At 47.5% G+C, this 14,532-nt stretch overlaps 1 protein-coding gene across 1 annotated transcript in view; it reads right to left on the reverse strand.

Moving 5' to 3' along the window:
- KLHL40 (kelch like family member 40) overlaps positions 1-14,511 on the reverse strand; it is a 22,565-nt gene extending 8,054 nt beyond the window's left edge. The window contains exons 1-3 of the mRNA XM_044754373.2: positions 14,396-14,511; positions 13,958-14,103; positions 232-1,488 (exon numbers count right to left, since the gene is read on the reverse strand). Coding sequence (XP_044610308.1) covers positions 232-1,389 — 1,158 coding nt within the window. The 5' untranslated portion in view covers positions 1,390-1,488; positions 13,958-14,103; positions 14,396-14,511. The remainder of the gene's footprint in view (positions 1-231; positions 1,489-13,957; positions 14,104-14,395) is intronic.
- Between the last annotated feature and the right edge of the window lie 21 nt (positions 14,512-14,532).

Consider the following 14,532-nt stretch of genomic DNA (forward strand, 5'->3'; position numbering starts at 1 on the left):
ACAGGTCAGACGATCCTGGGGCTAACGTCCCCCTGAAGAGACACCAAAGTTATGCAGCGCATTCACTGCCTATAACTCTCTTCAACCTTCAGGCAAGCGGCTATCAGTCAGCTTCCCTGGTCTACACCTCACCCTAGACCCAATGGCTTTCCTTAACAAGTAAACACAGCACTGGGCCCCAAGGCACTCAAACTCAGCACTGGCTGCCCCCTCCCAGGGCTGGCCAAGCACCTGCAAGAAGTAAGCACTCATGGGGTCCTCTTTGTTGTCCTCGTTGTAGAAGAGGCCCCCTGCCACGAAGACCTGGTTTTCCTTAGTCACCAGGCTGACGTGGTTCTTAGGGATCTGTGTGGAGAGGGAAGCACAGTAGCACTCGTTGGCTGCCGGATCATAGGCCACGGCCCCCTCCTCACTGATCATGAAGATGAGGTCCTGCAGGAACATGCCAAAGCGCAGAGTGTCATTGAGGATCCCTGGTAGCACACGCTCGGCCTCCTCCTCGTCTTCCTCTGCCTTGGCATCAGCTGTGCCCTTGTCAGCCGCCTTGGGCCCGGCTGCCTCCTTTCCCTTCTTCTTCTTCTTGCGCAGCACGGTGAGGCGGCCCTCGTGTGCGTCCTTCACCATCTGCACCTTGCGCAGCAGCTCGGGCTGGGCGCGCACGAGAGGGTGGCGCTCCACGCGGCTCTCCAGGAAGGCACGCGGCAGCAGACGGAAGCGCACGCTCTCGAAGACGGTGGGCAGTGCGCGCTGGCGCTCGGCCTGCGCCTCCGCGTCGCCGCTGCTCGCCCACCGCATCACCGCCTCGAACACGGCCTCTTCCTTCTCCACGTTGAGACCGTCGCTGGAGATGATGGCGATGAGCTCGTCGGCCGAGAGCCCGAGGAAGTCGGCGTCGCGCGCCACGAGCGAGAAGCGCGCGCAGATGAAGTCACGGGCGGCCACCGCTAGGCGCGCGCAGTCGAGCAGGAGGCCGAGGCGGAAGACAGCCAGGCAGTTGGAGAGACACAGGCGCTTCTGCAGGAAGGACACGCAGATGGTGAAGATAGACGGGATCTGGAAGCGGTGCGCCGCGGCGAACAGATCCTGCACGCTCGCCTCGTCCAGCGCGATCTCCGACGTGTACAGGTAGTGCAGCACCTGGGCCACCACGTCCGGGGACACCTCCTCCAGGCGCAGCTCGCCTGCGCGCTCTGGCTCGGCCAGGAAGCGCGCCCGGAAGTAGGGGCTGCAGGCGGCCAGCACCAGGCGGTGGCACGGGAACTCGCGCTCACCTACCCGCACCACACAGTCGAGGAACTTGCCGTGGTCCAGCATGTCCTTGAGCCCGTCCTGCAGGAGCGTCTGCTGGTACAGGCGCTGCTCCTCTGCCTGCTCCAAGCCCAGCGCCATGGCGGGTGGCCTAGGGTGCAGCGACGGTGCCAGGGGCCTCCTCTCGGTCCTCTCCTGCTTTGCTGTTGGGTTGCTGTCTGCGCAGCTGTCTTCACGGGGCTATATATAGAGGAGGACCGGGCCCTGTAAGGCGAGCTGCCTGGCCTCCTGCACATGACGCAGAGGGGACAGCTGGGTAGAGGCCCCCGTCCCCGAGCAGCCTTAACTCAGCCCCTGGAGGTTCATGGGACGGGGTGGGGTGTCTGGGCCGTCCCGGAAAGATGAGGGCCACCTCTGCCTCATTTCTAAATGGAGCACAGTGAGGCCTTGACTGCATTCCTTAGTTGGGCAATGCCCCTCAGGGGAGGGGATGACCCAAGCTCTGCCCCTCAGTCCAGGGTGGGGGATGCATTGGAGCCCCTCTTCCCGGTCTCCCCTCCTTCATGACTTCTGGGCCTTTCTGTCAGGGTGCCTGGATCTTCCTCCCTGGGGTATATCTCAGTCCAGCCCTCCCTGGATACAGTGTGCTAGGGTTTCCTGCTCAGTGAACTTGAGCCTGGCATTCACTCACTGGGGACCTTGTTACCCCATCTTTAAAATGGGAAGAACTTCCCCCCTTTCTATCCAAGCTCTGAGACCCTCCTTGGACTCTGTAAGAAAGCACCTTAGGTAAACAAGACCACCCCTTTCCTGTGGGGCTTTGGGCAGGTCAGATCTCTCTGTGGAGCCTCACTTTTCCTTCCTACACAATGAGGAGTGGAGGAGTTAGACTCCGAGGGCCTCAGGTCAGTTCTGCTGAGGTTCGGAAGCACTGGGGGTCTGCATTCCTGGGAGTACGCTGTCACAGGGTTTTAACATGGTGAGGAGTCAGACACGCTAGGAAATTAATTTCCTAGGATTTGACTATTCTAGGTCTTTAAAGCCCCAGGGTTTTAACATTCTGGGGGAGTGACATTCTGGATTCTAGTGTTCAAAAATTAACACTCTGAGTTTAATATTCCAGGACTTAGCTGTCTGTGATCATTGTTCTTGGTCCATACTAGGATTGACCTGAGCCTGCCTGGCCTTGGGGCCCCTGCACACTGTCTAACATCTAAGGGGTCAGGGTAGAGGCCCAGGACAGCCAGTCCTGATGCCCACCCTGCTCTCGACTCCTGAGCACCCTCCCCCCACTCCACGCACACATCAGCCTCAGCCACCAAGATCAACTTGTTTCCAAAGTGCCAGAGGCTGCAGCTGTGGGTTAAATTTAGAACCCAGGACACTGGTGTGAACTGTTATGGGGCGTTCTCCCATCATTCCTCTGAGTCACTTGCTTATAACCTCAGGGTTAGGGGGTCGGGGGATTGGAGAGGGGACCTCAGGCTGGGCCAGGACTGAGTCACCTCCCCTTGTGTGATCTCAGCAATGTCCCTGGCTGTCCTTCCTGAGCAGTGCATTTGATCAATGCTTGTTCACCCCATCAGCAGGTGCCAGAGGGCACAGCACCTGAGAAGGCCAAGGAGATGGTCCTGCCCATCTTTTGGAACGGACAAGGAGGGCAAGGGTGGGCTTCCAACCCAGCCCTGCACTGCAGGGCATTTCCGACAAGCCCCTTCACTGAGGAGACCAAGCTCTGAGAGGCTCAGAAACTTGGCCAAGTCACACAGCTGGCAAGTGGCCGAGCCCAGATTCAAAGCAGATCTGTGCACCTCCAAAGACTGTGGGGATCCCTTCCTACCTTGACGCTTCCCACAAACTAGCAAAAAATGTCCGGTTATCGTCGTCTCCTTTTCCAATGACCAGGACAGAAGGTCCTCACTGAACAATTAACTTATATTTATCAAATGACTCAGTGATGTATTTTTAGATTATGATGAATCCCCTAGTGCTCACTCCCGACCAGGCATTCCACGAGAATATTTATATGCGGCTCATTCATTCATCGAGAACCTACTGTGCACTGCTGTCAGTGCTGAGGGTTCAGCAGTGAACACATTAGACAAGAATTCTGGTCTTAATGGAGCTGACATGTGGGGGGAAGGGAGCAACAAGTAAATAGTGATACGGGATGTCAGATGATGGTAACTGCTGTGGTGACAAGTGGCAGGGAAGGGGGTATGGGAAGTGACAGGTGGAGGTGGTAACAGTTTTAAATGGGACAGTCAGGATGGAATCAGTGAAAGGACTCCATCTGAGCAGGTACAATTCATGGGAGAGGAGGATCCCAGGCAAGGGCACTGCCTGAGCAAAGGCCCTGAGGCAGGAGAGTGCCTGGCATGTTCCAGAACAGCCAGGAGGCCAGCGGGGCTGGATCAGTGAACGAGGAGGTGAGTAGGAGGAGATAGGGCAGAGAGGTAAGGATGGGGGAATCATGTAGGGCCATGGGGGCCAGCATATGGAGTTCGGTTTTTCTCCTCAGTGAAATGGGGAGTCACTACTTATTTTTTAATTATAATCATGAAAAATGCAAACTTATATAGAAGTAGAGAGATAATATACTGACCTCCCATGTACCCATCACCCCATTCAACAACTATCAAGTCATGTCAATCCTGTGTCATCTCTGCGCCCCCGCCCCGTCCCTGTGAATCATCCAGGGTGGTGCCCAGGGATTGGACGTGGGTGTAGGAGAGAGGGGGAAAAGCAGGACTCAGTGGCTTTTAGTTGAATCAAAGGGAATTTGTCATCTCACTTTATCCTTTTAACTTTTACTCATTTAATCTTCACACCAAGGTTATGAGGTAGCTATTATTTTCCCCATTTTACAGAAACTGAAATTTAGATAGCCAGCAAATAGGGATCAGCCTTATCATGTTTTTTTAAAACAGCTTTGTTGAGGCATTAATGACATACAATAAGCTGTGCATGTTTAAAGTGTACAGTTTGATGTTTTGATGTATGTATACACACCCAGGAAACCACCACCACAATCAAGATAGAGAATGTGTCCGTCACCCCCAAAAGTTTCCTTGTGCTGATTTTAAGTCCCTCCCTCATGTCTTCCCCCAGCCTAAACCATCACTAATCTGCTTTCTGTCACTGTAATTCATTTGCATTTTCTAAAGTTTTATATGAGTGGAATCATACAGTATGTTCTCATCTTTTTGGCCTGACTTCATTCACTCAGATAATTATTTTGAGCTTCATCCAGGTTGTCTACTCATGTTCTGCCTTCATTAGGAATCTTAGCACATCACAGGGGTTATTTAAGAGAAATGACAAGTGAAATTTTTGAGAAAACTTACACTGATTTTGCCAAGGTCAGAGAACACCCCTTTCAAATGTGCCAAGAAACACAACAAAGTCTGCAACCCTCCTCACATGAGCAGGCCCCACCCAGATGTAGGTTCCAGGCTGTCAGTCGGCTGTTGAGCATTTGCTTGAGTAGCTATGCTCTCTGTCCATACATGGCAGACATTTGTGGCACACCTGGTGGCCTCCCCACATCTCCTAATTAGTCTTCCTATGTTCGGGGCAGTTTCCAGATCAGTAATGCTTCTCTGAGATAGAAATCAGAACTTATTTTCCCAGCTTCCCTGGGGACGCAGACATGTGACTGCGTTTCACCCATCAACATGCACCCCTCCCAAATTTCAATTCAGAAGAGGAAGCAGGAGCACGCAGAATCCATGTTTTGGTGAATCTGGCTGACAGAAAGCACCGTTAGAATGTCTGGAGTCCACTCCCCACTGTCCACTGTACGAGCTGCAGGATCTGTCCCCACTGGCTGTGGTTTGGCCCTTGTCCAGGCTGTGTGGCCCACGACCCTGACTCTTGGGCTCTCCTGGAGATCCCATGATCTGTCTAATTCCAAACCAGCCCGTGAGGATTCTGTGGTCTGCTGCTAAGAAGACTGTGTGACAGGGAAATTCATTCCAGGACTGCTCCACACCACAGGTGCGCGAGGGTGGGCTTGAGCAGCTGAGAGTGTTTCTGATGGTCGGCTTGCTTCCTGACTGACTTCTGTATTAAAGGTGGCCTGTGCTGCAAGAAGTCGAGATGCCAGAAACGCCTTCATTTAACATAGAGGAAGGAATCCAAAGACTTAGGGCAGTAGGAATGTTGGAGTGGGTTTACTTTGTGTGTCACTGTCATCCAGCCTCACCTTTGTTTGCTGAGAGGGCTTAGAGGACACTGTCACCTCACATGGAAGAATGTGTTGGTGAGGAGTGCTGGCAACTTTGACATGTGCCATGGTGGCCAAGGATGTGAGTGGGAGCCGCTCCCTTTGAAACCTCCTCCCTGATTCCAGGAAGGATGATGGGATCTGAGAGGTGGCAGAGGCCAAGCCATGGCTCATAAGTGCCAAAGGCAAGATGGGCGTGGTTACTGTAACAGGCAGCAGGACTGGAGTGGGTGGCAATCAGATGGTCTGATGTACAGGATCTCTGGGGGTGCTAATGGATTGTGAATTTCCTAAGATTGAAATAGATGGGTACCCTACTAAAGTCCTACTGATAAGCATTCTGAACCTGCATTCACCTCCCCGGCCTGCCACATTTCTGCTAACCCCTCCACCCATGGACTTAATGCCATGTTCATGTTCATGGAACCCTACTCAACACTGCTTCTGACCCAAGATCTCATTTTATAGAAAGAGAAGTGAGGCAAGCCTTCCAGGTAACAATGGCAGATTAAATGCACACATGTACTTTACTTCCCCCTGAAACCTCACTACAATTAAAGTAGAGGGATCAAAAGCAAAAAACATCTCGAAGAGACATAGCATACAACATTACTCCACAGGGACATAACTTGAGAAAGCTAAACCCTAAGTCAGCAACGGGAAACCCAGATACAACTCTTATATCCCTCCGAATCCCCAGGAAAGATCCAGAATTGGAACCACCAAAGATACCTTTGAAGCTACAAGGGAAGGCTGAAATTTGGAGGATTGGTTGTAAGATTCTTTAAAAAGCAGTTAGACACAAAGAACACCGCCCCATCTGGGTGGAAGCCTAAGGCTTAGTTTCTGAAGATAAAGCAGAGGACCCTTGATGGAGGGACAGCCGGCAGAGCTGAAGGTGGCAGTAGCATGTGAAAACTGGGGGATTAAGATCAAGTCCATATCCTAAATGGAGAGATAGAGAGCCCCTGCTCCTACTCAGCTCCCAGAAGGCTGGAAGACCAACTGTGCCCTCCAAACTGGGAATTGAAATTGGGGCATCTGACAGCCCAGGAGGAAAAAAGAGGGACCTCAAAGAAATAACCCAGTCAGATCATTGTCCGGTGAAGCCCTGCAATTAACAAGTCCCTTCATGCATGCTGAGTTTCCAATGGGCTTTTTGGTGCTCCACTTTTAAAAAATGATTGAAAAGATGATTTCTGGTCTAGTCAACATGGGACTTGTTTCTCCCTGTTCCTCCCTGTTAAGTACAACTATAAACCATGGAAATAATGCAAGAGACAATCAAAGCATATCTCTGCAAGGTGGTAAAGGAATGACGAGTTGGTTTGGGATTCTAAGAATGAATGAACAACTCAGCAGCAGGGTGTCTTACACACGCCCACCCAACCAAAGAAGCCCCAGGCCTGGTGTTTCCCGACCCCAACATAGCAACAGAAGATAGCTCAAGTAAGCTCATTCCTCTTGCAAACTGAACAAGAGTCCCTCCCACAGCACCAGGCGAACCCAGCACTACAAGCAAGGGGGATTAATCAGGAGCCCACTAACAACAAGCAGCTGGGGGAAGCACTGGCCTGAGACCCTCCTCCCCTGCCGAGAGACACTGGGCAGCCTGGCTTGGGTAACCCCTCTGCTCTCTCAGGCAGCAGCAGCAGCAGAAACAGGTGGGAGCCCCAGCAGCACCAGAAAAACCAACCAGATGAAAAACAACACCTCAGAGCAAAGCCTCTGAAAATTAAATTGTCATTGGAACCTCAGCCCACAAAAGTAAGCCAGCAGCTGTGTGCTAAACCTAAACAGGGCAACTGCCTGTTACAGAAGAAGAACCAAGTAGAACCCAGAGTCTTCTAACATAATAGCCAAAATATCCAGGATACAATAAAAAAATAATCACCCATCATAATAATAACCAGAAAAATCACAACTTGAATGTAGAAAGAATTAACTGATGCCAACAATGAAATGAATCAGATGTTGGAATTATCTGGTAAGGATTTTAAAGCAGCCATCATAAAAATGCTTCAGCCATCAATTACCAACTCTCTTGAAACAACTTTTAAAAATAGAAAATCTCAACAAAGAAATAGAAGTTATACAGAAGAACCAAATGGAAATTATAGAACTAAAAAATACAATAAGAGAAATAAAAGCTTGCTGGATGGCCTCAGTAGGAGAAGGGAGATAGCAGAGGATAAAATCAGTGTACTTGAGGACAGATTAATAGAATATACCCCATCTGAGTAACAGAGAGATAGTAGAGTGAAAAAAAATGAATGGCATCTTGGGTCCATGAGACAATAACAAAAGATCCAGCATTTGTATCTTTACAGTCCCAGAGGAGATGAGAAAGAAAGTGGGGTTGAAAGAGTGACTGAAGTAATAATGGCTGAAAACCCTCAAAATTTGGTGAAAGACACAAACCTGAAAATTCAAGAAGCTGAGTAAATCCCAAACAGGATAAACCCAAAGAAATCCATCCAAAGCACATCATAATCAAACTTCTAAAAACGAAAGACACAGAAAAAGGTCTTGAAAGCAGCCAGAGAGAAACAATACATTACCTACAGGGGAACACCAAATAAAATGATGGTGGGTTTCTCATCAGAAGCCACAGAGGCCAAAATGTAGTGGTACAACATTTTTCAAGAGTCGAAAGGACTGTCAGTGGCAAATTCTGTATCTGATGAAACTATCTTTCAGGAATGAACGGGAAATAATCCCAGGGAATCTACAAAAAACCTCCAGGAACTAATAAATGAGCTCGGCAAGTTGGAGGGTATAAGATCAATACACGAAAATCAACTGCATCTCCATCTACTGACAATGAGCATGTAGAAACTGAAATTTAAAACTTAATACCATTTTAGGATATGACACCAAAAGCACAGGTAACAAAAGAAAAAATAGATTGGAATACATCAAAATTTAAAACCTATGTACATAAAAGGACATAACTGACAAAAAGGGCAACCCATGGAATAGAAGAAAATATTTGCAAATCATATATCTGATAAGGGGTTAGTATCCAAATTATATAAAGAACTCCTAAAATTCAACAACAACAAAATACCAAACAACCCAGTTAAAAAATGGGCATAGGACTTGAACAGATATTTTTCCAAAGAAAATATACAAATGGCCAATAAGCACGTGAAAAGATGCTCAACATCACTGATCTTTAGGGTAATGCAAACCAAAACCACAAGACACCACCTCTACTATCAAATGAATGGCTACTATCAAAACACCAGAAAATAACAGGTGTTGGCGAGGATGCGGGGAAATTGGAATCCTCATGCACTGTTGATGGGAATGTAAAATGGCGCAGACACTAAGAAAAAACAGTATGACAGTTCATCAAAAAATTAAAAATAGAGTTATCATGTGATCCAGTAATCCACTTCTGATTTATACCCAAAGGAATTGAAAGCAGAGTCTCAAAGAGATATTTGTACACCCATGTTCACAGCAACTTCATTTACAACAGCCAAAAGGTAGAAGCAACCCAGATGTCCATCGACAGATGAATGGATAAATAAAATGTGGAATATACATATATATGCATACAATAGAATATTATTCAGCCTTTAAAAGGAAGGAAATTCTGACGTATGCTACAATATAGATGAAGCTTGAAGACATTGTGTTAAGTGAAATAAGCCAGTCACAAAAGGACAAATATTGTATGATTGCACTTAGATGAGGTACCTAGAATAGTCAAATTCATAGAGACAGAAAGTAGACTGGTGGGCAAAGAGGAGTGGGGAGTTATTGTTGAATGGGTACAGAGTTTCGGTTTTGCAAGATGAAAAGAGTTCTATGGATGGCGGGTGGTGATGGCTGCACAACAATGTGAATGCACTTGATGCCACTGAACTGTGCACTTAAACACGGTTACGATGGCAACTTTTATGTTATGTGTATTTTACCACAATTTTTAAAAAGCACACACACACAGAGCCTTGACAGTCCCATGACTGGACTTGACTCTTAGAGAATAAAGTAAATGAGCATCTTTTTAAAAAATGTAAAACAAAACTATAAAACTTTCAGGAGAAAAATACCCAGGAGAATATCTTTGGAATTTAGGGCTAAGGAAAGAATTCTTTGACTCAACACCAAAAGCATAATACATAAAAGGAAATTTTGATAAATTAGTCCTCATCAAAATAAAAAACTTTGATCTTCACATGCAAAAGCCTGTGTGAAGAGAACACAAGACCAGCTGCAGACTGGGAGAAGATATTGGCAATATCTAGACACACAAAGAAGTCTAAAAACTCAACAGAAAAAAACCAAACATTCCAATTAGAAAATAGGTAAAAGACCTGAACTGATATTTCATCAAAGATGACATACAAATGCAAATAACCTCCTGAAAAGGGAGGTTATCAGTCATCGGGGAGCTACAAATTAAAACCACAATAAGAAATTACTACACACCTACCAGAGTAGCTAAAATGAAAAATAGTGACAACACCAAAATGCTAGTGAGGGTGCAGAGAAACTGGATCACTCATCCATCGCTAGTGGGAATATGAAATGATACAGGCTCTGTAGAAAACACTTTGGTGGTTTCTTATATAACTAAACACATGACTATTACACAATTCAGCAGTTGCCTTCTTGGGCATTTACCCCCAAGGAGTTAAAAATTTATGTTCATACAAAACCTGTACATGAATATTTATAGAAGCTGTATTTATACTAACGAAAAACTGGAAACAGCCTTGTTCTCCTTCCATGGATGAATGCAGTACAGACAAACCATGGAACACTGCTCAGCAATGAAAAAGAATGAACTGTTAACACACACACACAGGAACTTGGATCAAGCTCTGGGGAATTAGGCTGAGTGAAAAAAGTCAGTCCCCAAAGATCCCACTCCATATGATTCCATTTATATAACATTGTGAAATGACAGCATTTTATAAATGGAGAACAGGTTGGTGGCTGACAGTGGTTATAGGGACAGAGTGGGTGGTGGGGGGCAGAGTTGTGTATAGTTATAAAAGGGCAAGAGAGGAATCCTTGTGAGGATGAAACAGTTGTGTCTTGACGGTGTATACATAAATCTACACATGTGCTAAAATTCTATAGAACTAAATACATACACAAATTAGGACAAGCAAAATTGGGGAAATCTGGATAAGACTGATGGATTGTGTCAATGTCGATATCCGGGTTGTGGTATTGTAGTAGTTTTGCAAAATGTTACCATTGGGGGAAACTGTGTAAAATGTATAGGAGATCTCTCTGTGTTATTTCTTACAACTGCATGTGAATCTATAATTATCTCAATAGAGTTTTCAATTAAAAAAGATCAAAGATTACCCAACATTTAAGGAAAGTCTCTAACATAAAATACAGAAGAAAAAATAAAAGGAAACTAGAGGAAACAAACCAACCAACAAAAAGAGCAGGAAGCAGAAAAAATTCAAACATTGGTATTAATAATATCATCAGAAGGATAAGATACTTACATTATAAAAAAATAAGTACTATGAAAAAGCAACTCCCAGAGAACAAAGAAGAGCTTTTGGAAGTTAAGAAGTATAAAGGCAGATTCTAATATTCGATAGAAGAGTTGGAAGATAAATTTGAAGAAATCTCCCAGAAAGTAGAACAAAAAACGATGAAGAATATGAGAGATTAGGTAAGAGAATTAGAGAGCCAGCCCAGAAGTCCAATATCTAAATAAGCTTAAGGGAGAGTTGCTTAAGAGAAGACAGAGAAAAACTTAGGGAAGGAACTGTTTAAAGCTATAATTCAAGAGTGTCTCCCAGATTGAAAGGGCTCAGCAAGTATCCAGCTCAAAGGATGAGAAAACTCCCACACCAACCCAGGGATCCTCTTGGGTGATTCCTGTTGCCCCAAATTGAGAGATAAAAGACTATAGAATATATTATTCAGCCATAAAAAGGACTGAAATAATGATACTTGCTACAAAGTGGATAAACCTCGAAAACATTATGCAATGAGAGAGAAGCCAGACACAAAAGGCCACATTTTGTGTGATTCCATTGATACGTATATCCAGAACAGGTAAATCCGTAGAGACAGAACACAGATCCATGGTTGCCAGGGGCCAGCAGGAGGGGGAATGGGGAGCCACTGCTTGACGGTTATGAGGTTTCCTTTTGGGGTGATGAAAATGTTTTGGCACTAGATAGAGGTGGCGTTATACAACTTTGCAAAAGCACCAAAGGTCACTAAAGTTCACTTTAATGTTTAATGTCATTAATGTTTACTTTGAAATGGTTAATTTTATGTCATGTAAATTCCACCTCAATAAAAATATTGAAAAAAGAAGTGGGCAGCAAGAGCAACCCCATACCATAGGACCATCAGGCGCTCCTATCTTTCAAGACTGCAGGCGTGAGGCACCCTCCAGGAGAGTTCCCATGACCTTCTGGGGTGCTGGCTGAGGGCAGGGGACTGTCAAAGGGGAGAGCAGGAAGAAGTCATCAGCACCATCTTGACCTCATGACTGGTGGCTGAACAGGGATGGGAGCATCTTCCTGTCTTCTTCCTTGCTGGGTAAGATACATACATAAATTCTAACTAGTTTCCTCCACCTCCGATTCCCCTTCTATTTTGTAAAGCCTCCGGTTGATGTCGGTTACATTTACAATACAGTCTTTATGTGTCTGAACACCAAAACGGGATCACAACCGAACAGGAAGAGAGTGGCTATCACTGCAGATCCTGATTTGGGGCTAGACGCAGTCAGTAAGGAGAAATGACGTTGGCCCCTCTAGGAAGAGGACAACACACTTTTATGTGGATGAGGGCGACTGTCAAGAGCATTTTGTTGTTCTTGTTGAATGGAAGAAGGTGCATGTTGCTTTGGGCAGTGAAGGGATAGATTGTTAACTCAGAGTTAACTTGTTAGGCTTGGAGAAGTAAAGCAGCTTGTACGTGGCCAGAAAGTGTTAGAACTAGGATTTGAACCCGTCTGTCTGATTCCGAAGCTACTGAATGATGCCACTTCCCACGTTCGACTCCTCTGTGTCCCCTCCACTCAGCAGAGCTGGGTACGCAGCAGCATTCAGGAGAGCCTGGCAGTGGATGGAGAACCACGGCTATTGTTGCAAACAACAGAGCCCCCTCTAGCTAATTTAAGCAGAAAACAATTTAATGAAAAGGTGTTAATTAAATCTCCAGGAAACCCAGGGACTCAGGCTCTGGGCTTATTCACTTGGGAACAAACCCAAACCATCCTGTAGGACTTGCCCCAGGGGAGGTATGGCTGCTGCCCCAGATGGGAACTAATGATGCTGACGGCTGCATACTAGAAGCTCTGTCTCTACTGCCCCCTAAAGCTAATCACCCCCTCCGCCACCTTCATAAAGTACTGGAGTCTATGTAGCGCCTGCTTCCTTGCTTTCCTCGCCTCTGAACCAGCCTTGCATGGGTGTGTCTAATTGGCAGATCTGGGTCACCTGTTTATTCCCTGGCTGTAAGGGAGGCTGGGAAAGCAAGTTATGTTTTCTACTTTGGGCTGATGGGACTTACAATCAGAAAAAGGCTGTCCAAACCTGCTGGGTCAATGAGAGAATCTTTGTCAATATAGAGATGCCAGAAGGTCAGAGCAGCCTGTAATGGTGAGCCACACATGGAGAATGGCTGCCCTGGAGCTTTGCACAGACCTACTGGGTGTTGAGCTACTAAGGTTTGTGCTTGTTTGTTACTACAGTGGAACACAGCCTCTCCTGACTTATTCACCAGTCACAGCTCTAGAAAGTCACATAATCAGGGGGTAAGCCCAAGGGCATCACCAAACCAAGGGGGCATCACCTGCTCATCTCACTGGCCCCTCCTGTGCGTCAGAAGGAAGGAAGCCCAGCTTTCTCCAGGAGGCGGGTGCCGCTCTGACCCGTACTCCAGGACGTGAGGTGTCAGTGCGCTGTTTGGTCCCAAAGGGCAAAATTGGGGAGAGTGAGTGTTCCAGAGATGCCAACCATGGTGCCCACCACCCAGGGCCCACAGCCACCCAGTGCCCTCTGCCTCACAGCCTAGCATGACACGTGCCCAAGACTGTCTGGAGTGTGAAGTTGGAAACGCTTCGAGACTGAGGGAGGTGGGGTGGGGCTGAAGGAAAAGGATGTGTAGAGAGGTGTCACGCAAACAGATGGGTAGCAAAAGGGAAGAGAGCAGAAACAGAGAAGCAGAATTCCCACAAGAGACCAGGGGAGCAGCCAGGCCCTCAGGTCTGTCAGCCAGCCCTTATTTTAGGGTCACCTGAGTGAGCCCCTGTTCTTGTCTAACAAGTGGGACTGTGTGGAAAGGCATTTCCACATCCTAGGAACCTGCACCTCCTCTCTGGCTGGTTAACAAATCCCCCCACCAGCCTCCTCTCCCACTCAGACCCCTCCCCATGTACCTAGGGCTAAGTGCCACAAACACAGGGGCCTCGTCCACCATATATCCCCAGGGCCTAGAGTTCCACCAGCACAGAACCAGTGCACCATATGTTACCTGCACAGTGAAATAATTCTCAGAGGTTCCAGGGCGAGCCACCTGCTCCCTCCTTGGAGGCCGCTACCTGTCTTCCATCTGAGCTTTTGCCCTCTCAGGTGCTCAGTCAGCATCTCTGATATCTGGCTCCTTCAGACCTCCCCTGCCTGCCGAGGGAGGGATGAGTGCTTATAGCTCATCACAGCACCACGACCCACCCCCCCCCCCCCCCCCCCGCCCCGTGCAGAACGCAGGAATGGGAGACGCTGGTCCCTGCTGTTCTGTGGCTATTGTCCAGGTGCCTGTGGAAAGCCACACCTGCAGGAGCCCTGGCCTCCTGTGGGCACTGCCTCAACCTCAGCAGCCCAAGGACCTCTCCTCTTTCAAGCCCTTTCTGCATTCTGCCCAAGACTCAGCACCAGTTTGGGGGTACACCTCTGCTCTTGCCTCAGCTCCTACCTCTGGATGTTTCCGGAAGCCCAGGCCACCCTTAAGGGAGGGCGATGGGGTCTGCAGATGCTCCAAGGCACAGATGTCCATGCGGTGCACAGCCAAGCTGTGGGGTTCCACATTGCCCTTGCTCTGGTCCAGTCTTT

This window comes from Equus asinus, chromosome 21 (genome assembly GCF_041296235.1).
Source record: "Equus asinus isolate D_3611 breed Donkey chromosome 21, EquAss-T2T_v2, whole genome shotgun sequence".
In the NCBI taxonomy this organism is placed as follows: domain Eukaryota; kingdom Metazoa; phylum Chordata; class Mammalia; order Perissodactyla; family Equidae; genus Equus; species Equus asinus.